The sequence below is a fragment of the Thamnophis sirtalis genome, unplaced genomic scaffold (assembly GCF_051295495.1).
Source record: "Thamnophis sirtalis isolate CommonGarterSnake01/CBP01778 unplaced genomic scaffold, rThaSir2_p1.2 scaffold_9, whole genome shotgun sequence".
NCBI lineage: Eukaryota > Metazoa > Chordata > Lepidosauria > Squamata > Natricidae > Thamnophis > Thamnophis sirtalis.
In genome coordinates this window covers 73,260,885-73,285,385 of record NW_028261389.1, presented here as the reverse complement: position 1 = coordinate 73,285,385, position 24,501 = coordinate 73,260,885, and the positions used below count along the sequence as shown (strand labels likewise).

General features: G+C 45.9%; 1 protein-coding gene across 1 annotated transcript in view; it reads left to right on the top strand.

The window, feature by feature from the left end:
* CD9 (CD9 molecule) overlaps positions 1-24,501 on the top strand; it is a 47,646-nt gene that overhangs the window by 8,765 nt on the left and 14,380 nt on the right. Inside the window, exon 2 of the mRNA XM_087722259.1 lies at positions 13,497-13,602. Coding sequence (XP_087578385.1) covers positions 13,497-13,602 — 106 coding nt within the window. The remainder of the gene's footprint in view (positions 1-13,496; positions 13,603-24,501) is intronic.

Sequence of the window (24,501 nt, the reverse complement as noted above, 5' to 3'; positions counted from 1 at the left end):
ACACTAGGGAGCGGTATAGAGGTCTAAGCGCTATTGCTACTGCTATCTAAACTGTGGTGGCGCAGTGGTTAGAATGCAGTATTGCAGGCTAACTCTGTCCACAGCTAAGAGTTCGATCCTGACCAGTTCAAGGTTGACTCAACCTTCCCTCCTTCCAAGGTGGGTAAAATGAGGACCCAGATTGTTGAGAGGCAATACACTGATATTCTCAACCGCCCAGAGAGTGCTGTAAATCACTACAAAGAGGTATATAAGTCTAATCGCTATTGCTTAAAATTTAGAAGCAAGCAGCATAAAAAAACAATGGAAATTCCACTCAGCAGAGGCCCAATAAGAGTTGAACTTTGACCCTACCCCCTGCTGTACGTTCAATCAGATGTATACTTTAAAATCCTGAGTATTTTCAATTTTAACAAAACAACACGCTTGTTTAATTAAGCAACAAGCTGTGGTGTAGATTTTTTTTTGGGGGGGGGGAAACCAGGGGATATTAAATTAATTAGGATCTTAAAACTATTCAACCTACAATTTAATCAGTAGAGTTTATTTCAAATTTCCGGTACCTGCTGGTGGTCCCGCGCGGCGTAAACTAAACGAATTGTTCCTCTTGAAATTGGGAGGCAATACTCAATTAGGTGAAGTTTTGCTTTTTAATCTTAACGATTTTGAAAAATGATCCGCTCAGCCCTAATAATCAGTTCTATCAGGCATTACCGCCTGGACGGACAGAATATATTTTCTCATGCTGTTCAAAACCGTTCAGTGCCAAAGGGCTGTTTGTCGGCTGCTGCCCCAAAGCTATTATCTGAGAAAGGTTAATGGCGGCGTGGAAACTGCATAGATTGCTTTCCCACCCCTTCATTATTTAATCCCGTGAAAGCATTCATTTTATAAAGAGGAGTGTTTTCTATGAAGAAATCTCCCAGCTCCCATTACTGACCGCAAGCTCTTCAAATGGCAGGAAGGCAAGCTTGCACTTTTTTAAAAGAAGTAGAAAAAAACAGGAAGGAAGCGGCCTTATCAAAACATAGAATATCCCCCACTTGTAAATTCTTCAGCTTTTATTAATTGCTTTTATAGCTGGGCCTCCAAAACGCCCTCCTGCCATCTTCCTTCGTTCACACCAGTTATATCCTGCCCCCCTCCAGTGGTGGGATTCAAGTAATTTAACAACCAAATTCTCTGCCCTAATGACCAATTGGGTAGGCGGCAGAGGTGGGTTCCTACCAGTTCGCACCTATTCGGTAGAACCGGTTCGTCAAATCTACCGAACCGGTTAGAAGAGGTTCCACCAGTGGACCCAGAAAGCAGGCCACACCTACAGAAGAGGTCCCAAAAATTTTTGAAACCCACCACTGGTCCTTGGATATGATTATTCTACACTATCATGCTCATATTAATAAAACTCAGTTCCTCTGTGAAAGGTAAGGATGACTACTGCGTTTGTGGTGCAATCAGAACATTGCGTGTGTTGAAGTTGTTTTAACGCAAACCAAAGATGCCTTTCAAAAAACAAGTTTACATCCTATTCTTATGCATGCCAGTGCTGTGTGTGAGGTAATTTAAGGTGGTTCTGACAAGTGTCGTCGGCATCTTCATATCCGGTCACATAGGTGGCAAGCCACTCCCATCCGGTCACATGGATGGCAAGCCACTCCCACAAAGGAGGTCCCACCCACAGAGTAGGTTCGAACAATTTTTGAAACCCACCACTGGTAGGTGGGGCTCGGTGGTCATGTGACTGGGTGGGCGTGGCCAACTCAACGTCACTCCCGCCGATGGGCGCTTCGTCTTAGCTGTTACAATGTAATAAAGGTTAACCGGAGAGGCAGTTTCTGTAAGCAGGGCAATAAAGATTAGGCTAGAAACAACACCAAAATGTTTCCTTCCTGCCTTCCTTACGGGATTAGCCCTGTGAAGTGGGAAAAACCAAAAGGAGATTTCTTCCAACCACCAGTTCTCCAAACTGCTTAGAAAGTTAACAACCGGTTCTCCCGAATAAGTGCGAACTGGCTGAATCTCACCCCTGCCACCCCTCCCATCTCTGCAGAGTTCATTACAAATAGTCCTCAACTTATAAAAAAAATTGTTTAGTGACCGAAGTTACAACGGCCCTGAAATGAGTGGCTTGTGACCATTTCTCATGATTATTGTATGACCTGGGCTGCGTCTGCCCGATCAAAATTCAGACGCCTGGCCGCTGAATTGCATTTATGAACGGTTGCCGCGTCCCGAGGTCACGTGATCTCCTATTGCGAACTTCTGGCAAGCAAAGACAATGGGGAGGCAAGATTCACTTAACAACCGTCTTACAAAGAGGGTGAAATGGGTTCTTTTATCCTGAGAAGGGAATATATTTAACCTCGTTGCTGTTTGGAAAATGCGTCCAGATTTTGGGCTTGCGATGAAAATATGAAAATTTGATTTTGTTGTTGTTGTTAGTTGTGAAGTCATGTCCGACTGATCAAGGCGCCATGGACAACGTTCCTCCAGGCCTTCCTGTCCTCTACCATCCTCTGGAGTCCACTTAAGCTCACGCCGACTGCTTCGGTGACTCCATCCAGCCGCCTCCTTCTCTGTTATCCCCTTCTTCTTTTGCCCTCCATCGTTCCCAGCATTGAGGCTCTTCTCCAGTGAGTCCTTCCTTCTCATTAGGTGGCCAAAGTCTTTGGGTTTCCTCTTCAGGATCTGGCCTTCTAAAGAGCAGTCAGGGTGGATCTCCTCTAGGACTGACCGACATTAGGCTGTCCTCCAGGGAGTCCTTCCTTCTCATTTGGTAGCCAAAACTTTGATTTTGTTTTTGCTAATTAGATAGGTTCATTGTTCTTGAAATGGCTAGAGTATGCTGCTGTGTAAAAGTAGAAATATCGAGGTTGTAATGTTGTTATCTTCTAGAGCAGTGATGGCAAACCTTTTCATCACTGAGTGGCAAAACCGGAATGCATGTGCGTGTGCCGAAGTGCCAGAAACCAGAAGACCAGCTGGCTGGCACACACATGCCTATTTGGGGGGCATTTTTTGGCCATTTCAGGCCATTTTTCGGGCCGTTTTTCAGGCCCTTTTCAGATCATTTTTCAGGCCATTTTTGGCCTGAAAACACACTCTGTTTTGTGGCCATTTTTCAGGTTGTTTTTCGGGCCTTTTTCAGGTGGTTTTCCGGGTGCTCTGGCACATAACTATTAAAGTTAAATAAATCACAGTGGTTGTTATAATATTAGATACTTAAGGTGTTGGAAATTAAGACAAGACGGGATTAAATAATGAATAAGATTGTATATTTTAATGTTGGCACAAGATATTTGTACCCAGATGACACACTGGTTAATGGAAAATGGATTGTTTATATAAAAATATATATATTTTTTAAAGCAATGAAAATTTGAGGTTCCGTTGTCACAAATCATGGGCTACCTTTATTTCATTTTGCAATGTCCGAAACGGAACTCACGGACATTAACATAGAAAAAAAGAGTTTCATGCAGAACCTATTTTCGTTTGGCCAACGGCACCAGTTGGGAAACAGGTTTTGCTACTAATCTGGGCTTGCCTCTGTTAATTGGCTGATGAAAATCAGAATTTAGCATCTCGCCTCTTACAACTTCGGAATTGCAAAAGGGGTTTTACTTTGGGTGAATGAAACCAACAACAATATCTTAAGTTGAGCTGCCTAAGAGAAAGGTTTACAGGATGCTAAAAAATATGTAACCTTCGCCTTTCCAGGGAGGTGTAAATAGGACTATAACTTCTCTTTTTATTATTTTATTTTTATTACGAAAAGGAGAAAGAAAGAAAAGGAAAAGACGCATATAAAGGAAGCAAGGAGAGAGAGAAAATAAAACAAAGTAGACGAACAGGCAGTTTACAAACACAGAATTAGGTTAAAGTTTTCAATATTTCATTTATTTGTTAGTTTACCTTTTTATGTCACCCATCTCACTGTTAAAATGACTCTGGGTGGCTTACAATATAATATTTGTTTAATTATACTGAATGTACTGGGCTGTTTTAAAATCTGCCAGTCATTGTTAAACTCCATGTACCGTATTTTTTGGAGTATAAGAGGCACCGGAGTATAAGATGCACCAAGATTTTGAAGAGGCAAATTTTTTTAAAAAAGTTTTTGCACTCTGCAGACCTCCAAAAAAACGGTCTGTTTTCCGTGAAAACAGGCCCATTTTTTTTTTCCAAAAAGAGGGCATGCATAGCCTTTAGGAGGCTTATAGGGTGCTCCTGGGAGCTGGGAGGGAGGCAAAATTGAGCAAAAAATGGCCCATTTTTCGGTCATTTCTGCCCTCCCCAGTCCCCAGGAGCACTCTGGAAGCCTCCTAAAGGCTATGCACAGCCATTTTGGTGAGGTGGGTGGGGTTTCGGGAGGCAAAACATGCTGTATTCAGTGTATAAGATGTACATAAGATGTATAAGATGTATTCAGTGTATAAGATGCAGTGTATAAGATTTTCACCCTCTGTTTTGAGGGGAAAAGGTGCATCTTATAGTCCTAAAAATACGGTATTATAGGGATCAATGGTGGGTTGCTAACCGGTTTACTACCAGATCGTTCATGCGCAACACTTCTGCGCATGCGCCGAAGTGTCCGGGCGGGTAGGCGGACCCTCCTGCCGCCACCACGACCGGTTCAGCCAAACTGGGCCGAACCAGCAGCAACCCACTTCTGATAGGGATGTCCATAACAATAAATACAGTATAAATCGTAAAAGAAGATTCTTATAGTAATGCCTGCAATTTAAAATACAGAAATTATACTTTATATATGATGGGCTTTAAAATGCAACAAGGATTTTTATGTTACTGGCTGTAATTTCAGTGAAATAACAATGCTATTGAAGTTATACAGGCTTGGCTTACAAGAGTTCGTTTAATGATGGTTGAAAGTTACGATGGGATGGAAAAATGTAACTTATGAAAATTTTTCACAGTTACGACCTTTGCCTCATGGTCACGTGATGAAAATTCGGACACTTGGCAACTGACTCATATTTACGACGGGTTGCAGTGTCCCAGGGTCATGGGATCCCCTTCTGCGACCTTTCTGACAAGCCAACTCAATGGGGGAGCCCGATTCACTTAACAACCGGGTTACTACCTTATCAACTGCCGTGATTCACTTAGCAACTGTGGCGCGAAAAGTTGTAAAAGGGGGCAAAACTCACCTAACAAATGTCTCAGTTAACAACAAAAATTTTGAGCTCAACTGTGGTCGTAAATTAAAGACTAGCTGTACTCTGTTTTTTCCTCCCCAAAAAAATAAAATGAAAACAAAGTATTAAATGATTGGTCTTAAACATTTTTGGTGGCCTAATTAAGGATTAGGGTTGAATTTGAGTTACTAGAGAACTTGAAGAATGAGCAGCTTCAAACTTTAAATGTACATATTGTCAAAGTAATACTAAAAAGCAGAGACATCACCCTGCCAACAAAAGTGCGTATAGTCAAGACTGTGGTTTTCCCAGTTGCAATGGATGGCTGTGAAAGTTGGACCATAAAGAAGGCTGAGCACCAAAGAATGGAAGCCTTTAAACTAGGGTGCTGGAGAAGACTCCTGCGAGCCCCTTGGACTGCAAGGCCATCCAACCGGTCAGTCCTAGAGGAGATACACCCTGGCTGCTCTTTAGAAGGCCAGATCCTGAAGAGGAAACTCAAAGACTTTGGCCACCTAATGAGAGGGAAGGACTCACTGGAGAAGAGCCTCATGCTGGAAAATATTGAGGGCAAAAGAAGAAGGGGGTGACAGAGAATGAGGTGGCTGGATGGAGTCACTGAAGCAGTCGGCGTGAGCTTAAATGGACTCCAGAGGATGGTAGAGGAGAGGAAGGCCTGGAGGAACGTTGTCCATGGGGTCGCGATGGGTCGGACACAACTTCGCAACTAAACTACAACAAATTATCAAAGCAGTTATTTAAATCAGCCTATATATTGAATTATAGTCTCCTAAGGTAGACCTATTTCTGCATGCCCAATCTTTTGGCCTGATACAAGCAATAAAAGCCACTTTAGGATAAAACTCTGCAATAAGAAACGTTAAAATGGATAAATACACGAAGAGAATCGGGTTCAAACGTATTTCGCTCAGTTATGGAATACAGGAAGTCTTCAACTTACAAACCAAGCAGCTGGGCCTTTCTGCTTGGAGAACGGCCTGGTCTTCTTCCTGCATCCCAGCTACTCTTCCTTGCTCTAGTCTTCTTCAGAAGCGTCTTCCACACCTTTCCTCCAGGGCATGGAGAAGGTAGACATCTGGCATCATCTCCATCTCCTCAAGGATTCTCAAGTCTGAAATTCCCTTTCGGTTCCAGGAAAGCAGGCATGAACTGGGAAGCGAGTGAGAAGTGGAGAAATCATTGGGTTTTCCCCGATGGTCTAGTTGCACAATGTGCTACATTTGGCAGGTTTCCATCATGGCTTATTGAATGAACCCCATCACACACAATGAACTGTTGTGGCCCAGCAGGAGCCGTTGGCGCTGCCACCAGACTCTGACAGCGAGGGGCCCTATGAGTCGGCTCTGGAGGATGTGGAGGACCCTGGACAGGGTTCCGACTCCAAGCAGGGCGCAGAGAGGCTGGTTGGCCACCAGGAGGAACCTGTGCCTTGGACCAGTGGGGAGGAGACGAGAGTGAGCCGGACGCCAGCAGTGAGTTGTTCCTGGATGCCTGGCATCGAAGAGCTAATAGGCGTCAGGAACAGTTGCGCAAGTACAGGAGGTAATTGCACTCAGCTGGTGGTCATTAGGTTCCTCTCCAGACTATAAAAAGACTGCTTGTACACACGCCCCTCTTGCAGAAGTCAATGCGAATGAATGTCGGAGAACATTACTGTGAGCTTGGCAGGCTGGATTGCTGCCCAAGCTTGTCTGTGCTGGTTTGTTGCCAAGGACTTGTCTGTCTGTTAATTAAATGCCGTAACTTATTTTTGACTCGGAGTGGGGGTTGGTGTGGGACGAGGGGGGTCAGAACACTGAACCATCATGCCCCTGTGTCTACCAAGGTTCGCAATCATCCAGCTCATGGTTTGTCCCAAAGGTGCTTTTCCCAAAAGGCAATTGGACTTAACTTCTTGTTGTTTTCCTTTGAAAACATTTCGCTTCCCATCCGAGAAACTTCTTCAGTTCTCACCTTCTCCAGTCAGAACTGAAGAAGCTTCTTGGATGAGAAGCAAAACATTTTCAAAGGAGGGGGGCGGGAAACAAAAGATACTCCACAACCACAATCGAAAACAAAATTTCTGCTGTTCAGCGAGACATTTGCGGAGTGAGTTTTGCACCGTTTTACATCCTTTCTTGCTGCAGTTGTTAAGTGAATCCCTGCAGTTGATGAGTTGATAACCCAGTTGTTAAATGAAACTGGCTTCCCTTTTGACTTTGCTTGTCGGAAGGTCGCAAAAGGGGTCATATGACCCTGGTATATTGCAATGGTCATAAATATGTGTCGGTTGTCAAGCGTCTGAATTTTGATCGTATGATCATGGAGATACTACAAAGCTTGTAGCTCTGAAAAATGGTCATAAGTCACTTTTTTTCAGGGCCAGTCACTAAATGAACTGTTGTAAGTCAAAGGCTACTTGTAAGCCCAGTTGACCTTTGGAAAAAGACTTTGGGGCCACAATGTTAGCTACAGCTCCATCCGTAGTTAAAATTATAGCCAGTTTGGAGAAGCTACAAATCTCACCCCTACTGGCCCCCGTGACCTGACAAAAGGGTGGACAAAACCGCGCCTTACTAAACCGCGTTGCTGACGTCATCAACGCGGCGACAACAGCCAGTTCGGAGAAAGAAGGGCGCTTTAAATAGCGCATCGAAAGAAAGCCGATTTAACTTAAGGTAAGGGTTAGATTTAGGGTTAGGTTTAGGGTTAGGTTAAGGGTTAGGTTTAGGGTTTGGTTAAGGTTTAGGGTTAGGGTTAGGTTTAGGGTTAGGGGTTAAGTTTAGGTTTAGGGTTTACAGCGTGCTTCTGTCTCTGCGCTCTTGTCGCCCTGTTGATGACGTCAGCGACGCGGTTTAGTCGGGCGCGGTTTTGTTGTTCGCCCTTTTGTTGGTGAACCCTGGCCCCACCATCCCACCCCTTCCATCCCCTCCTGCCTGGCTCCTCCCAGGAGTCTCCACGCGGCCCGCTTTGGATGCGAGATAAGTGCAGGGCCTGCGCGGAGGCTCGGGGGAGAGGGGGAAATGGACCTCCCAGATGTTCTTGAAGGCCAGAAACAGGCCTGTTTCCAGTCTATGGAGGGCCTCTGGAGTCCGGGGGAGTCAGCTTTCGCCCTCAAGAAAAGCCTCCAGAAGCCGGGAAGGCAAAAATGTCCCTCTGCCCACCATGGTGCAGGAGGCTGACTAGGCCACGCCCAGCCAGCAACCGGGCAGAGAACCCATTGCTGAATCCCAGTGGTGGGATTCAGCCAGTTCGCACCTATTCAGGAGAATCGGTTGTTAACTTTCTAAGCAGTTCGGAGAATCGGTTGTTGGAAGAAATTTTGTTTTGTTTTTCCCCACTTTACAAGGCTAATCCGGTAAGGAAGGCAGGAAGGAAACATTCTGGTGTTGTTTCTAGACTAATTTTTATTGCCTTGCTTACAGAAACTGCCTCTCCCGTTAACCCTTATTCCATTCTAACAGCTAAGACGAAGCGCCTATCGATGTGAGTGACGTTGAGTTGTCCACGACCACCCAGTCACATGACCACCGAGCCCCGCTTACCCAGCTGGTCATTAGGGCAGAGAACCGGTTGTTAAATTATTTGAATCCCACCACTGCCCACCCCTGACTGTGACCAAACTTCCAGGGATTCCCCAAGTTCTGGAAAGTTGTCTTCTGAGGAACGTATCACTTCTCTTGAATGATCAGCTTCTCACGGTGCTCCTTAGTATGTGTGTAAGTGTGTGTGTTGGTAAAACCGTGGTTGAATTTAAACTACAGGTCCTCCCCATCTATCGCTGCATAGGAAGGATGCATTTGCTTGTGTGGGAATTATGTGTTGTTAGAGGAGCCCTGAAATTGTGATGATGGGCATCCCTTCCCTCTGTCTCATGCTGTTCTCTGTTGGCAGCAGAGGTCCTGGAAAAATGTCGTTTTTTGTTGTTGTCCCTCAGGGAGAAGTGACAGCATTCCTCCACTCTGTGATTGTTTTCCAAGTCTAAGCTTCATTTTAATTATTGTTTAATTTTGGCCCCTCCAGCCCCAGCTTACCGTACGCAACCCAGATTTCCCGAAAGCTCTTTTTTTTTTTTTGGTTCCTCTGCATTCTTCCTTATCATGGCAACGTTTAATTCATTGACTTAATTGCCCTGCTTTGCAGTGCTTCCTTCCCCCCTACAAACTGTGGTTATTTTATGACTGAACTCTGGTCCCATCCTGGTTCTTAAATTCTCTTCATTTGGGGTCCTCAATTTCCCTTGGATTACAAAATGGGCTCCTTAGATTTTGAAGTGAAGCCATGAAGTGGGGTGAAGAGACTCGGGTTCAAGTCCCTCTCCCATTCAACCGCCAAGCTGAGATCTAACCATCCTTTCAGTCCAACCCATCTCTCAAGGTCTTTGGGGGCTTGTGTACGGGGAGTAGGGGGTACAATTAAAGGAGGATACCCCACTTACACCTTCTTAAAGCAGGGGCGTCAAACTCGATTTCATGGAGGGCCGCATCAGGGTTGTGTTTGACCTGGGATAGGGGTGGGGTGAGTGTGGCCGGTATGGGCATGGCCAGCCTGACGTCACTCATGTCGTGGGCACCTGTGGTGGCTTGAACACTCTGCCAGCGAAAACAGGCTCCCGAGCTCCGTTTCGGTTGCAACGGCCTCCTGCAGCCCTCTACCAGTGAAAATGAAGCTTGGGACGGCCGCAAGAAGCTCTTCTTCTCTCCGTTTTTACTGGCTGAGGGCACCGGTCCTTTCACTGTTTCCAGGGTAGCTCCACAGGACAGATCTAAGCACCTCACGGTCCGGATCCAGTCCCCGGCCCTTGAATTTGACGCCCCTGGCTTAAAGGAAGGATAGAAATGCCAGCAGCATATTAATAGTGTTAACTAGAAGTAGCAATAGCGCTTAGATTTATATACTGCTTTGCAGCTCTCTCCAAGCCGTTTACAGAGTCAGCATCTCAACAGTCTGGGTCCTCATTTTACCGACCTTGGAAGGATGGAAGGCTGTGTCAAGCTTGAGCCCCACCAGATTTGAACCTCTGGCAGTGGGCAGAGTTAGCCTGCCGTCCTGAATTTTAACCATTCTAATCACCAGGGGCCCCGCAAGCCTCACTGAGCACAGTGAATGGTATTTACCTAACCTGTTATTACTCGGATTTACTTCTGCGTTCCTCTTCTTTTGAAACCGGCAGTGGTGGAATGGCCCATTGTTGTCCCGTCACGTGCTTTCTCAACTGTTGTGACTGTGGCTCCAGACTGTGGTGTGGAAATCGGCAGGGGAACAATGATGTTCTTCAGCTGTGGGCTGATGAGGCAAGACATGGGAGGTGGGGGACGTGACTCCTTGCTAGAAAAATAAACGAGGAAGGTTGTGAAATTGACTTAAAGCTGTCAAAACTGCTAGGGTATTTTGAATACGGAGGGTCAGACGTTTTCAGTGATGGGAAAGTTGGACTTTTGTCATCCATGTGGAGCTACAGTTGAGCTGAGCCCAGGCACTAAAACATCTCCAGGTGTCAGGGAGCGACTCCCAGGTAACGGCGCAAACGGCATAAATACCTGCTATTTTTACGATGCCACCTGGCTGAACAGTGTGATAAGCACTTCACTAGGTCCAAGTTCCAGCTCTGTTTCCCTCTTCGTAGCGTCAATCAATCACCTTCTACAACACCTGGAGGCGCAGCTCAGAGAGCACATAGTGAGCTCTCTGATCCCGCCGGAGCCCTCACCATGTGGGACCAGCAAGAATCCCTCATGGCAAAACGGCAAAAAGAAGGAAGCTGGGCCGAGGCAGCTGCGGTGCAGTTTGTCCACCGAGAACGATGTAGATCAGGGGTGTCAGACTCAAGGCCTGGGGGCCGGATCCAGTCCACGGGGTGCTTAGGTTTGGCCTGTGGGGCCACCCTGGAAACAGCGAAGGACCAGGCCGCGGTGCTTCTAATTGTAATCTCGTGTGTGAGTGTGTGCGTTGTTGTGATCTCGTGTGTGAGTGTGCGTTGTTGTGAGGGATTGACACGCAGGAGCCATGTATGCAAGACAGATCTTTATTAGTACCAGATGACAAGCGATTCAAAGATTCTCCCTGCAACTGTCAGGGTATTTATACTAGCCAGAAGCAACTGTCAAGCCCAACTGTCACGAGGCCAGCCAATCAGATGCTGTGCCTTGACCAACCAATTAGAACGCAACACAGGTTGTTGCTGGGTTATAACACTTCTGCCAGTGAAAACGGCGCTCGGGAGGGCTGCAGGAGGCCTCTGGAGGCCATTTTTTTTCCTGGTAAAGCACTTGGGCCACTCTAGGCACCCTCGACACAAGTGATGACGAGCTGGCCGCACCCACCAAGACCACACCCCCACACAAATACCCCGCCCCCCCCAGGTCAAACACAACCCTGATGTTAAATCAAGTGTGACACTCCTGATGTAGATTCTTTGGCTGAGCCGTCGGCTGTTGGGATCCCCCCTTTGCATCCTCCTTGTCGAAAAACAGATCACCCGGGGTGGAACACCGGTTCATTTTGCAGATGCAACGTGATAATCACACTTCCTTGCTTCCGTTGCCCCTGTTAATTTGAATTTAGAATAACAGAGTTGGAAGGGACCTTGGAGGTCTTCTAGTCCAACCCCCTGCTCAGGCAGGAAACCCTATACCAGAGGTGTCAGACTGGATTTCTTTGAAGGCGAGATCAGTATTGCAGTTCTCCTCCATGGGCCAGCAGGGGGCGGGGAGGAGAAGAGACGGGCACCTCCTGCAGCACTTTAGCAGCCAAAATGGCACCTCATTTTTGCTTTCCATGGCCTCCACCAGGCCAAAAATAGACCATAAAAGGCTTCCTGGGGCTTCATGTGGCTCGTTTTCACCCTCGCCAGCTTCCAGTAATACTCTGTTGGTCAAAAACATGAGTTTGACACCCCTGCCCTATACCATTTCAGACAAAATGTTGTCCAATCTCTTCTTAAAAATCTCTTCCGGTATTGGAGCACCCACAACTTCTGGTGGCAAGTTGTTCCACTGGTTAATTGCTCTCACTGTCAGGAAATGTCTCCATTGTCCTAGGTTGCTTCTTTGGGGTTGATTGGATCCATTTTAATATTCCCCCACTTCTAACCGTCTTTCTTCCTCTCTGCTTCTAAACGGATGGTAGAGATTCAGAGCTGCCAGAGGGAAAACAATAGCAATAGCAGTAGACTTATATACCGCTTCATAGGGCTTTCAGCCCTCTCTAAGCGGTTTACAGAGAGTCAGCATATTGCCCCCAACAATCTGGGTCCTCATTTTACCCACCTCGGAAGGATGGAAGGCTGAGTCAACCCTGAGCCGGTGAGATTTGAACCGCTGAACTGCTGATCTAGCAGTAGCCTGCAGTGCAGCCTGCAGTGCAGCCTGCAGTGCTGCATTTAACCACTGCGCCACCTTGGCTCGATGCTTAGGATGTGACAGCTGGTGGATGAAGCTGGGGTTATGCGCCTCCTTCAGGATGGGACCTCCAAAGCCTTTCTTGTTATCAATTAGCAGGGGGGGTGGGCGTAGTTTCTACCCCACGGGTTTTCTTAGGCAGTCCTTAAAGAGGTTTCCTGAAGAATTAGCAATAGCAATAGCAGTTAGACTTATATACCGCTTCATAGGGTTTTCAGCCCTCTCTAAGCGGTTTACAGAGTCAGCATATCGCCCCCACAGTCTGGGTCCTCATTTCACCCACCTCGGAAGGATGGAAGGCTGAGTCAACCCTGAGCCGGTGAGATTTGAACCGCTGAACTGCTGATCTAGCAGTAGCCTGCAGTGCAGCCTGCAGTGCAGCCTGCAGTGCTGCATTTAACCACTGCGCCACCTTGGCTCGATGCTTAGGATGTGACAGCTGGTGGATGAAGCTGGGGTTATGCGCCTCCTTCAGGATGGGACCTCCAAAGCCTTTCTTGTTATCAATTAGCAGGGGGGGTGGGCGTAGTTTCTACCCCACGGGTTTTCTTAGGCAGTCCTTAAAGAGGTTTCCTGAAGAATTAGCAATAGCAATAGCAGTTAGACTTATATACCGCTTCATAGGGTTTTCAGCCCTCTCTAAGCGGTTTACAGAGTCAGCATATCGCCCCCACAGTCTGGGTCCTCATTTCACCCACCTCGGAAGGATGGGAGGCTGAGTCAACCTTGAGCCGGTGAGATTAGAACCGCCGAACTGCAGATAACAGTCAGCTGAAGTGGCCTGCAGTACTGCACCCTAACCACTGCGCCACCTCGGCTTCCCTCTATGGAAGCAGAACTGATAGTCAAGAGTGGGTTGAACCAGATGCTTGAGTCCTGATTGGGGAATTCAAGCCATCTCTAACATGGAATCTCTTTGTCTTCCCTTCTTTCACAGCTTGCTGGCACCGCTGTCCTCGCAATTGGACTATGGCTCCGCTTTGATCCACAGACCAAAGAAATCTTCAAATCCGGGCAAGATACTACTACGGCTTTCTCCATAGGTAAATCACCAAGAGCTTCCCAGATTTGTGGAGAGAAGCAGCGGCTTCTGAAAACCTATTGGAAAGTTGCAGAGGATAATTTAAGACGAAGCTCCTGGTGTAGAGGGCTGAAAACTTAAATAATGTATCTCGAGGGTTCATCTCGGGTTCCTCTTAAGTTAGGTTAGATCAGGAAAAAAAAAGACCGAGGATTAAACATCAGCTGTCCTTTTTCAGAAGACAGTAGTTGTTCAACCTTGGTGTGGGGGTTCTAAGTAACACACCCATAGCAAACAGAAGTCAGAGGCAGGTAGGTTTCGCAAAGGATACCGTATTTTTCAGAGTATAAGACGCACCTTTTTCCCTCAAAAAAGAGGCTGAAAATCTGGGTGCATCTTATACACTAAATATAGCATTTTTTTGCCTCCCGAAACCCATCCCCTTCACCAAAATGGCCCTGCAGAGCCTGTAGAAGGCTTTCAGAGTGCTCCTGGGGGCTGGGGAGGGCACAAATGAGTGAAAAACGGGCCGTTTTTGCCCAATTGTGCCCCCCCCAGCCCGCAGGAGCACTCTATAAGTCTCCTAAAGGCTATGCATACAATTTTTTGACACAAAACAGGCCCATTTTCACAAAAATGGATCATTTTTTGATCATTTTGGGCCCCGCCCCCCAGGAGTACTCTACAAGCCTCCTAAAGGCTATAAATGCCTCTCTTTTTTTGGAAAAAAAACAGGGCCGTTTTGGGGAATGCAAAAACTTTTTAAAAAAAATTTGCCTCTTGGTGCATCTTATACTCCAGTGCGTCTTATACTCCGAAAAATACAGTACTTTTATTGGACATCTTATATTGGCCCAAGCTGGTGAAAACCGATTCTGAATGTTCCCGCAGTTTTCACCTAATTAAAAGTCAAAGGTTTTCCTGTTTTCCCAAGCACTCAGCCCCATGATCCAATCAAGGTGCCGTCTGCGTACCTGGTAACTTCCCTCCTCCTCTCTCCGGCCACCTGCAGAAATGTCCTTGGTTCCCAGGGGAACGTATTTTGTTTTGGCTACAAAACCCCAGCTATCTCTATCCCCCCCCCTCCCTATCCCTGAGTTCCTATGTAGTAACACTGAAGCCTCAAAATGGCTCTGGCCAGATCAGCTTCAAGGTTGACACTTGGGGGGGGAGAGGGGTTTAGGTTTAGGTTTATTAGATTATATGCCGATATATTATTCTCTCAAGGACTCAGGGCGGCATACAACATTAAAAGAAACACATAATACAAAAGTTTTTTAAAAAATTAAATAGAATATCCCAAACCCAATTAAAATTGACAATGACATTTTTTTTAAAAAAAATCGAATTAAAATTAACAGTGATCAATAATTCATTTTGTTTTGTTCAAGCCAGGCTGGCTTGCTGGAAAAGCCAACTTTTTAGGGTGCCTCGGAAGGACCGGAGGTCAGGGATTATATGAAGCTCCGGGGGCAGCTCATTCCAGAGGGAAGGCGCTCCCACAGAGAAGGCTCTCCCCCTGGGGGTCACCAGCCGACACTGTCTGGCCGGCGGCACCTTGAGGAGGCCAACTCTGTGGGATCGCACTGGATGATGGGAGGCTACCGGTGACAGTAGGTGGTCTCGCAGGTACCCTGGGCCTAAGCCATGGAGCGCTGGGTTAGGATGAGTGGTGTGCTCCTGCCACTCACCCACATGTCAGAATTGGTGTAGAGAGTTTATTCAGTCTGTTTCCTCAACAGCTCCATTTCAGGTTTTTCAGCTAGCCCCCAGCTGCGAGCTTAGGACGGTAACTGGCTGGAGACCAAATAGATAACCAAAAGTTATCACAGCCAAACCAAAACAGTCTTGAAAATAAAGGTTTGGCCTGGATTGGTTCCAAAAAGAAATAGCTCAAATCCCTTCTGAGGCAGGCAGGCAGGGATAGATAGATGGATGGATGGATGGATGGATGGATGGATGGATGGATGGATGATAGATAGATAGATAGATGATAGATAGATAGATAGATAGATAGATGATAGATAGATAGATAGATAGATAGATAGATAGATAGATAGATAGATAGATAGAAAGAAAGGTAGGTAGGTAGGTAGGTAGGTAGGTAGGTAGGTAGGTAGGTAGGTAGGTAGGTAGGTAGGTAGGTAGATGATAGATAGATAGATAGATAGATAGATAGATAGATAGATAGATAGATAGATAGATAGATAGATAGATAAATAGATAGGGGAGGAGAGAGAAAGATAAGATAAATAAGAGAGAGAGACATATGATAGAGAGCGGGTAGATAGATAGATAGATAGATGGATGGATGGATGGATGGATGGATGGATGGATAGATGGATAGATGGATAGATGGATAGAAAGGGAGAGAGAAAGATAAAATAAATAAGAGATAAAGGAGACAGAGATATGATAGAGAGAGAGATGGATGATAGATAGATAGATAGATAGATGATAGATAGATAGATAGATAGATTAGATAGATAGATAGATAGATAGATAGAAAGGTAGGTAGGTAGGTAGGTAGGTAGGTAGGTAGGTAGGTAGATGATAGATAGATAGATAGATAGATAGATAGATAGATAGATAGATAGATAGATAGATAGATTAGATGGATCGAATGATGGATGAAGAGAGAGAGAGAGATGAGAGAGATAAGATAGATAAACCTTACTATATTCTCTATACAGAAACAGAGAGGGAGAGAGACAGATTGATTTTTCCTATTTGGGTTTCTGCAGCCCCGGTCCAGCTACCAGTGGCCAAAATTTTACTTTTAAGCTAAGCTTTTACAAAACTGAGCATTTCAAATTCTTGACATTCCAGATTAGCCATGTTTTTTCCCCCATGAAGAACCCAGAGGTTTTTGACTTTGGGGTTTTCGAATTCCTTTTCAAGTTTTAAAACATTTAAGGATTGTTCTTCCGTTGTGGTTTCTTTTAAAAAAAAAAAAATCATCCCTGACAAATCCAGCGCTGGCAAATTGGAATAGAAACCAATTTTTAATGCAAGAAAATAATTCTTGCAAATAAGCCTTAACGAGGGCAGCGAAAGGGATTTTTTTTGCTGACGTGAGCAAAAATATCCGCTGAAACCGATTCGTGCTTTTCTTTCAAGCTTCTGTGTGAATTTGGAAAATTAAAATGTGCACAATTAGTTGGATCTTCCAGACAGAGACAGAATCTTTTTTTTTATTATTTCAGTTACAGTTTGTGTGAGGTCTCCTCAAGCATTTTTTTTAAGGCATGCCCAGCCCGAAACACTCAGTTTTTCCTTTGATGTCAACCAGGAAGTGCTTTGCTAAGGATAATAAAAGCATGTTTGCAAAACAGACAGCCAGGAACTGATAAAAGCTTTCTATTGCATTTTGCAAGCAAATGTCCTTGGCTTCCTTTATGGGAGGAAAAAAATATATTGTGCAAGTGGTTTTCGTGGGTGGAAACAAGGAGGGGTGGAAGAGAATAATAGCTGAAGCTGCTATGGTAGTATTTGTTTATCCTGGTAACACCGGGCAATACCGCAAAAAAAAAACATAGATGCCCTTCAGAAAATGGCCATTTCCATCTTGAAATTGTTATTTTAAAATTTTTAAATGGTATGTCTGGTGAGTGGACTTCGATGGGCAATTGTAGCTGGCACCCTATTTGTTCATTTATTAGAGTTTTAGCCTGCCTTTATTACTGGAGAAGTAACTCAAGGTGGCAAACGTACTTTATACTAGCAATAGCAATAGCAGTTAGACTTATATGCCGCTTCATAGGGCTTTCAGCCCTCTCTAAGCGGTTTTACAGTGTCAGCATATCGCCCCCACAGTCTGGGTCCTCATTTCACCCACCTCGGAAGGATGGAAGGCTGAGTCAACCTTGAGCCGGTGAGATTAGAACCGCCGAACTGCAGATAACAGTCAGCTGAAGTGGCCTGCAGTACTGCACCCTAACCACTGCGCCACCTCGGCTCCACATACTTCCCCTGTTTCCCCCACAATCACGATCTTGGGAGGTGGGTTGGGTCGAGATGGAGCCGTGATGGCAAACCAATGGTACACATGCCAAAGATGGCATGCACAGCCCTCTCTGTGGACATCCATGCCATCACCAGCTAGTTTCCAGGGTGCGCATGCACACCAGCCAGCTGGTTTTTCCACACACCTGAATATAGGGAACTCGAAGACCAGCTAGTTAGTGCGTATGCGCCAGGGGTTGGTTCTGGCTTCTACTGCTGGTTCGCTCAGGGACATGCTTGATGCGCGCTATGCGTGCATGCACAGTAGATAAAAAAATGCTTCTGCCCATGCGCAGAAGCACAAAAAAAGATGGCGCCGTTTATAGCGCCGCTGATAGAACCGATTCAGGGGCGTGGCCAGCTGATGTTACTACCTACTTGGCCCAACTGTTAGGAACCGGTAGAAACCAGTAGAAACCGACCTCTGGTATGCAGACACCAACCAGCTAGTCTTCACATGCACTGGAGCACTGGAAAACCGAAGACCAGCTGGCTGGTCCTGTATGCGCATGCGCGCATGTTCAGGCTTGGGCACTCAGTGCCGAAAACATGCGTTATTACTGAGATAGAGTGACTGGATCCTAAGTCACCCAGCCAGCTTTCCTGAATAAGGCGGGATTTGAATTCACCAATCTGGTGATTGGCCCAAAGTCGCTTAGCTGGTTTCATACCTAAGGCGGGATTAGAACTCTCAATCTCCTGGTGATTGGCCCAAAGTCACCCAGCTGGGTTTCCTGCCTAAGGCGGGACTAGAACTCATAGTCTCTTAGTGATTGGCTCACAGTCCCCCCCCCCCCCCAAGCTGGTCTTTCTAGCTAAGGCAGGAGTAGAACTCACAGCCGCCTCGTTTCGAGGCTGGCACCCTCACCACTAGGCCAAACTGCCCGTCATTTTGAATGAGAAGGGACAAAAAGGACCACCAAAGTGATGACAAGGAAAGATGACAGCCATTGGTGTAAGTGCAGTCCAGACACAGATGATGGCCGGGAGGAGATCCACAAACAGAAGGAACCCCCAGTCAGGCCTTCAGAAAACCAGCGCTAGTTGGCCTCCCTTGCCAAGTTAATGCTGCCTTGGTTGAACTCATGAACCAAAGGAAGTTTCCATGTGATATAACAATTCTTCTTCTTCTTCTTCTTCTTCTTCTTCTTCTTCTTCTTCTTCTTCTTCTTCTTCTTCTTCTTCTTCTTCTTCTTCTTCTTCTTCTCCTCCTTCTCCTTCTCCTTCTCCTTCTCCTCCTCCTCCTTCTCCTTCTTCTCCTCCTCCTCCTCCTCCTCTTCTTCTCCTCCTCCTCCCCACCCCTTCCTCCTTCCCTTCTCCTTCCTCCTCCTCCATTTCTTCTTCTTCTCCTTCTTCTTCTTCTTCTCCTCCTCCTCCTCCTCCTCCTCCTCCTCTTCTCCTCCTCCTCCCCGCCCCCTTCCTCCTTCCCTTCTCCTTCCTCCTCCTCCATTTCTTCTTCTTCTTCTTCTTCTCCTCCTCCTCCTCCTCCTCCTCCTTCTCCTTCTATTTCTTCTTCTCCTCCTCCTCCTCCTTCTGCTTCTACTTGTCTTCCTCTTCTTCCTCCTCCCTTCTTTTCCTTCTCCTTCTCTCCTCTCCTTTCTCCTCCTCCTCCTTTCCTTGTCCTTTCCTCCTCCTCCTCCTTCTGCTTCTACTTCTCTTTCTCCTCCTCCTCCCTTCTTCCTGTTCCTTCTCCTCCTTCTCTCCTCTCCTTTCTCCTCCTCCTCCCCCTTTCCTTGTCCTTTCCTCCTCCTTCTCCTCCTCCTCCTTCTGCTTCTACTTCTCTTCCTCCTCCTCCTCCCTTCTTCCTGTTCCTTCTCCTCCTTCTCTCCTCTCCTTTCTTCTCCTCCCCCTTTCCTTGTCCTTTCCTCCTCGTCTTTTCCTCCTCCCTCTTCTCCTCCCTCCCCTCTCCCTCCTCCTCCTCTTGCCCTTTCCTTGTCCTTTCCTCCTCCTGCTTCTTTCTTCTCTTCCTCCTCCTTTTCCTCCTCCTTCTCCCCCTCCTCCTCCTCCTCCCTCTTCTTTTTCCTCTTTTTCCTTCTCCTATTGCTCCCTCTTCCTCCTCCTTTTTTTCCTCCGTAGTGGTTTACATTCTCATTGCTGCTGGTACCATCATAATGCTGGTTGGCTTCTTGGGATGCTGCGGAGCCATACAGGAGTCGCAGTGTATGCTTGGCTTGGTAAGTCTTCCCACATGCATACACAAACATACTGGGGTGAGAAAGTTGGACCCTTTCACTCCTCGAGCCTTCGCATTTTTCCGCCCGTCTAAAAATAGAGCCTAGGAAACATGTTTAATTCATGACGCATGGGCCAGAGAGGCTCCAAACGCAGCGAATGGGGATTTTGTTTGTGCCACAGAATGGGCTCCTATTTGCATAGCATTTCCCTGCGTTTCAGCAGAAAGTTCTTTTGCAAAGAGTTCCATGGGCGCCTCAAATATCCCTGTATTTTGCTACCAAATATAAATGCCAACATGTATATGAGGAAATGCTTTTGAAACTACCTTGTTTTCAAACTGAAAGCAGGCTTAGTTGTGCATCTTAGCTTATGTTTGGAGGTTTAAGATGCAGATAATACATATCGTATTTTTTGGAGTGTAAGACGCACCGGAGTATAAGATGCACCAAGATTTTGAAGAGGTAAATTTAAAAAAAAAAGTTTTTGCACTCTGCAAATCTCCCCAAAATGGCCCGTTTTTTGGGAAAACGGGCCTGTTTTTTTTCAAAAAGTCTGATCTTGGCCCAGATGATTTTAGAGAGGGAGGGAGGGAGAGAGAGAGAGAGAGAAAGAGAGAGAGAGATCAATTTGGAAGCTCAGATCCAGGTGGAGACTTTGAAAAACAAAAGTAAGCTTTCCCTGCTTGAGTTTAGTTTAGTTTAGTTTATTAGTTTTGTATGCCGCCCACTCCCGGAGGACTCCGGGCGGCTTACAATAAAAAGGGAGGGGGGGTAAATAAGACAATACAACAATTAAAAATTACACCAACATTCATAATTGAAGTGGGGCTGGATGCTTCAACAGGAAAAAAAAGACAAAACCTGAGAAAAGATAAACACAAAATCCCGAAGGTGCTTTTTTTCAAGAAGAAACTGGACTTTCTGTTTTTTCTTTGAGGATGCTTCACTTCTCATCCAAGGAGCTTCTTCTGTTCTGACTGGACGGTGGGGGAACGGAAGGATTTAAATTCCTTGCAAGCAGCTGGTCATTTGCATTCTCTTTAGATAGTCGTTGAGGCCACCTGGAGGTTTGTCTTGTGTTCTCAGGGTTACCTGACTAGACCAGAAAAATTGCAGACTACAGGAATTATTTGTGCCAAACTGCAGCTAGAAGTAGCCTGCAGTACTGCACTCTAACCACTGCGCCACCACAGCTCTCAAACCTCCAGGTGGCCTCAACAACCCTCTAAAAGAATGCAAATAACCAGCTGTTTGCAAGGAATATAAATCCTTCCATTCCCCACCATCCAGTAAAATCTGAAGAAGCTTCTTGGATGAGAAGAGAAACGTCTTAAAAGGAACAAACGAACCAGAAAGTCCAGTTGCCTTGTGAAAAAGCACCTTTGGGACAACTTGGATGGCTGAAAATCTCCATAGATAAAGACAAAGGTTTCCCATCTTTTGTTTATCACCAGTGCGACCATTAAGAGGAGTTGCATCAACTCCCTTCCACCCCCAAGCCTCCAAAGCAGGGGTGTCAAACTCAATTACATTGAGGACCGGATCAGGGTTGCCTTTGACCTTTGAGCAGCACAAGGCCGAATCCTCACCCCGATAAACCCCTTTTATTTCATTGACAGTGAATTCCTCTCCAGCAAAGTCTTTCCTCTCCCACAGTCTTTCAAGATAGTTCACAATTACTGGCCTTTATCGGGCTTGGAGAGTAGCCAGGCCGATATCTTTCAGACGCCGCAATACTTGGCAAGAATGCAGGAATGAACTCATTGACTCCTGCAAACTCCACTCCCCTTTCGCTCCTCTTTTATTTCCTCTCGGAGGGGCCATTCACCGTCCACCTGTGGCTTTACTCCCAAGTCGACCCCTGTTTTTGAGGTGTTCCCTTCGTCTGGCAACTTTGCGCATGCGCACACTGGGAACAGGCTCCAGCTATACGTCTGCCTCACTGATGTCTGACTCTGCTGATAACTGGCATACGGCTCTGGCCCCCTCTCTGCTTTTGACACAGAGCCCTCATCAGAGCCTTCCCCAGACTCCAGGACTGGCCCATGTTCCTCCCCAACCTCCTCACTGTCCGAATCGGCTACCAGCTCCTCTGACGGGCCACAACACCTAGAATGTTGCCAGGCCCGGAAACTTGTTAAAACTTGTTAGTTGTGACCAAACTCCCTCAATGCCAAGAGGAAAAAAAAACAACAGAAAATGCTTTCAAGGTCCTTAAAAAGGTGATGTGAAAGCCTCAGTGTCAAAGACCTCAAAGTGTCCCCAAACAGTGGGGCCTAGAATCACCGAGCTGGAAGAGCCCTTGGAGGTCTTCTAGTCCAACCCCCTGTCCAAGGCAGGAGGCCTTATTCCTCCCTATATGGCAGGACGTAAGTGTGGTAACTCCCGGTCCTCAGCTCGGTGAATTGCTGCTATTTTAACATCTCTTTTTAAGAGTCTCATTGATTCGCGGAGTTTAGCTAAGCTTCTTTTCGTCAATTGCTTTTCTCTAACGGTTCTTAGAGTTGGTTGTTAGCCTTTTTATTTATTTATTTTTTGCACCCTGCTCTGAATGTCTTTGGAAAGAAAGGCCACCTAAAAATGAAATGACGGTCTTTTCATCCTTACACGCCAAAATATTTACTTTCAGCCCATCTGGCTGCACTGACAAGTAATTTGACTCATCCGTGAAGCCTTTACTTGTGTAGCTGAGACAAAACACACAAAGTGCATTCAGTGTTAAATGTACCCGGGGAACTGTAAGGCGGTTAAGTAATATTTCTGCATTGCTCCAAAGTCTTCAGTCATGTCTACAAATGTCTCTTTGTCTCCCTTGTTCTTCCTTAGTTTTTCACCTTCCTTCTCGTCATTTTTGCTCTTGAAGTAGCAGCTGCCATCTTGGGATTTTCCAACAAAGAAAAGGTAGGAGAACTTTCAAATACGTGTCCTTCAGAAATTTATACAGTACAATACAATAGCAGAGTTGGAAGGGACCTTGGAGGTCTTCTAGTCCAACCCCCTGCCTAGGCAGGAAACCCTATACCGTTCCAGACAAATGGCTACCCAACATCTTCTCAAAGACTTCCAGTGTTGGAGCATTTACAACTTCTGGAGGCAACTTCTGTTCCTCTGATTAATTGTTCTAACTGTCAGGAAATTTGGCAGCGTATCCTCGTGGCTGGGGAGGGGTGAGGAGCCACTGTTCACATCAGTGGTGGGTTTCAAAAATTTTTTGAACCTACTCTGTGGGTGTGGCCTCCTTTGTGGGAGTGGCTTGCCGTCCATGTGACCTGGTGGGAGTGGTTTAATGGCCATGTGTTTTCTCTTTCTTTCTCTCTCTCTCTCTCTCTCTCTCTCTCTCTGTCCCTTTTTTCTTTTTTCCTTTCATCTCTCTCTCACTTTTTCTTTCTTTTTTTCTTTCTTTCTTCCTTTCTTTCTCTTTCTCTTTCCCTCTCTGTGTGAGTCTGTCTGTGTGTTTGTGTGTGAGTGGTGGGTTTCAAATTTTTTTTTAACCTACTCTGTGGGTGTGGCCTCCTTTGTGGGAGTGGCTTGCCGGCCATGTGACCTGGTGGGAGTGGCTTAATGGCCATGTGTTCTCTCTCTCTCTCTCTCTCTCTCTCTCTCTCTCTCTCTCTCTCTCCTCTCTCTCTCTCTCTCTCTCTCTCTCTCTCTCTCTCTGTGTCCCTTTTTTCTTTTTTCCTTTCATCTCTCTCTCACTTTTTCTTTCTTTTTTTCTTTCTTTCTTCCTTTCTTTCTCTTTCTCTTTCTCTCTCTGTGTGAGTCTGTCTGTGTGTTTGTGTGTGAGTGGTGGGTTTCAAAAAATTTTGGAACCTCTTCTGTAGGTGTGGCTTCCAGTGATGGAGCAGCCACAACTTCTGACGGCAAGCTGTTAATTGTTCTTGCTGTCCAATGTAACCAGGGGTGAAATGCTACTGGTTCGGGTCGATTCATCTGAACCGGTAGTAAAAAATATGTTCCGACAATTAGCTGTGCTGTGCGATAGAAGGAAGGTTTTTTTTTTAGCATTTGGGGTCTGTTTTGCTCCCAATAGGCTTCCCTGAGGCCTGATAGGCCAAAAATGAAGGGGGGAGGGTGTTGCAAAAGGAAGGAAGGAAGGAAGGAAGGAAGGAAGGAAGAAAGAAAGAAAGAAAGAAAGAAAGAAAGAAAGAAAGAAAGAAAGAAAGAAAGAAAGAAAGAGGGGGGAGAGAGGGATGGGAGAAAGAAAGAAAGAAAGAAAGAAGAAAGAAAGAAAGAAAGAAAGAAAGAAAGAAAGAAAGAAAGAAAGAAAGAAAGAAAGAAAGAGGTATGGGACAAAGAGAAAGAGAGGGGGAGGGAGGGATGGGAGAAAGAAAGAAGGAAGGAAGGAAAGAAAGAAAGAAAATAAGAAAGAAAGAAAGAAAGAAAGAAAGAAAGAAAGAAAGAAAGAAAGAAAAAGAAAGAAGAAAAAAGAAAGAAGGAAGGAAAGAAAGAAAGGAAGAATGGAGGGATGGGAGAAAAAAAGGGAGAGAGAAATAGAGAGAGAGAGAGAAAAAAGAAAGAAAGAGAGGGATGGAAAAAGGAGAGGGAGGAAGAACCTCAAACCTGACACTAGACACAGCTTCAGAGGATACCTTGAAAGAACACAGCAATCCAGGGCTGGAAGGGACCTGGAGGTCATCTAATCCAATCCCCTGCTCCAGCAAGACATTGTTAAAGTGAGTTTCTGTCTTTTGACCCACCCCGTCACATGACTACATAGCCATGTCCACCCAGTCACATGACCC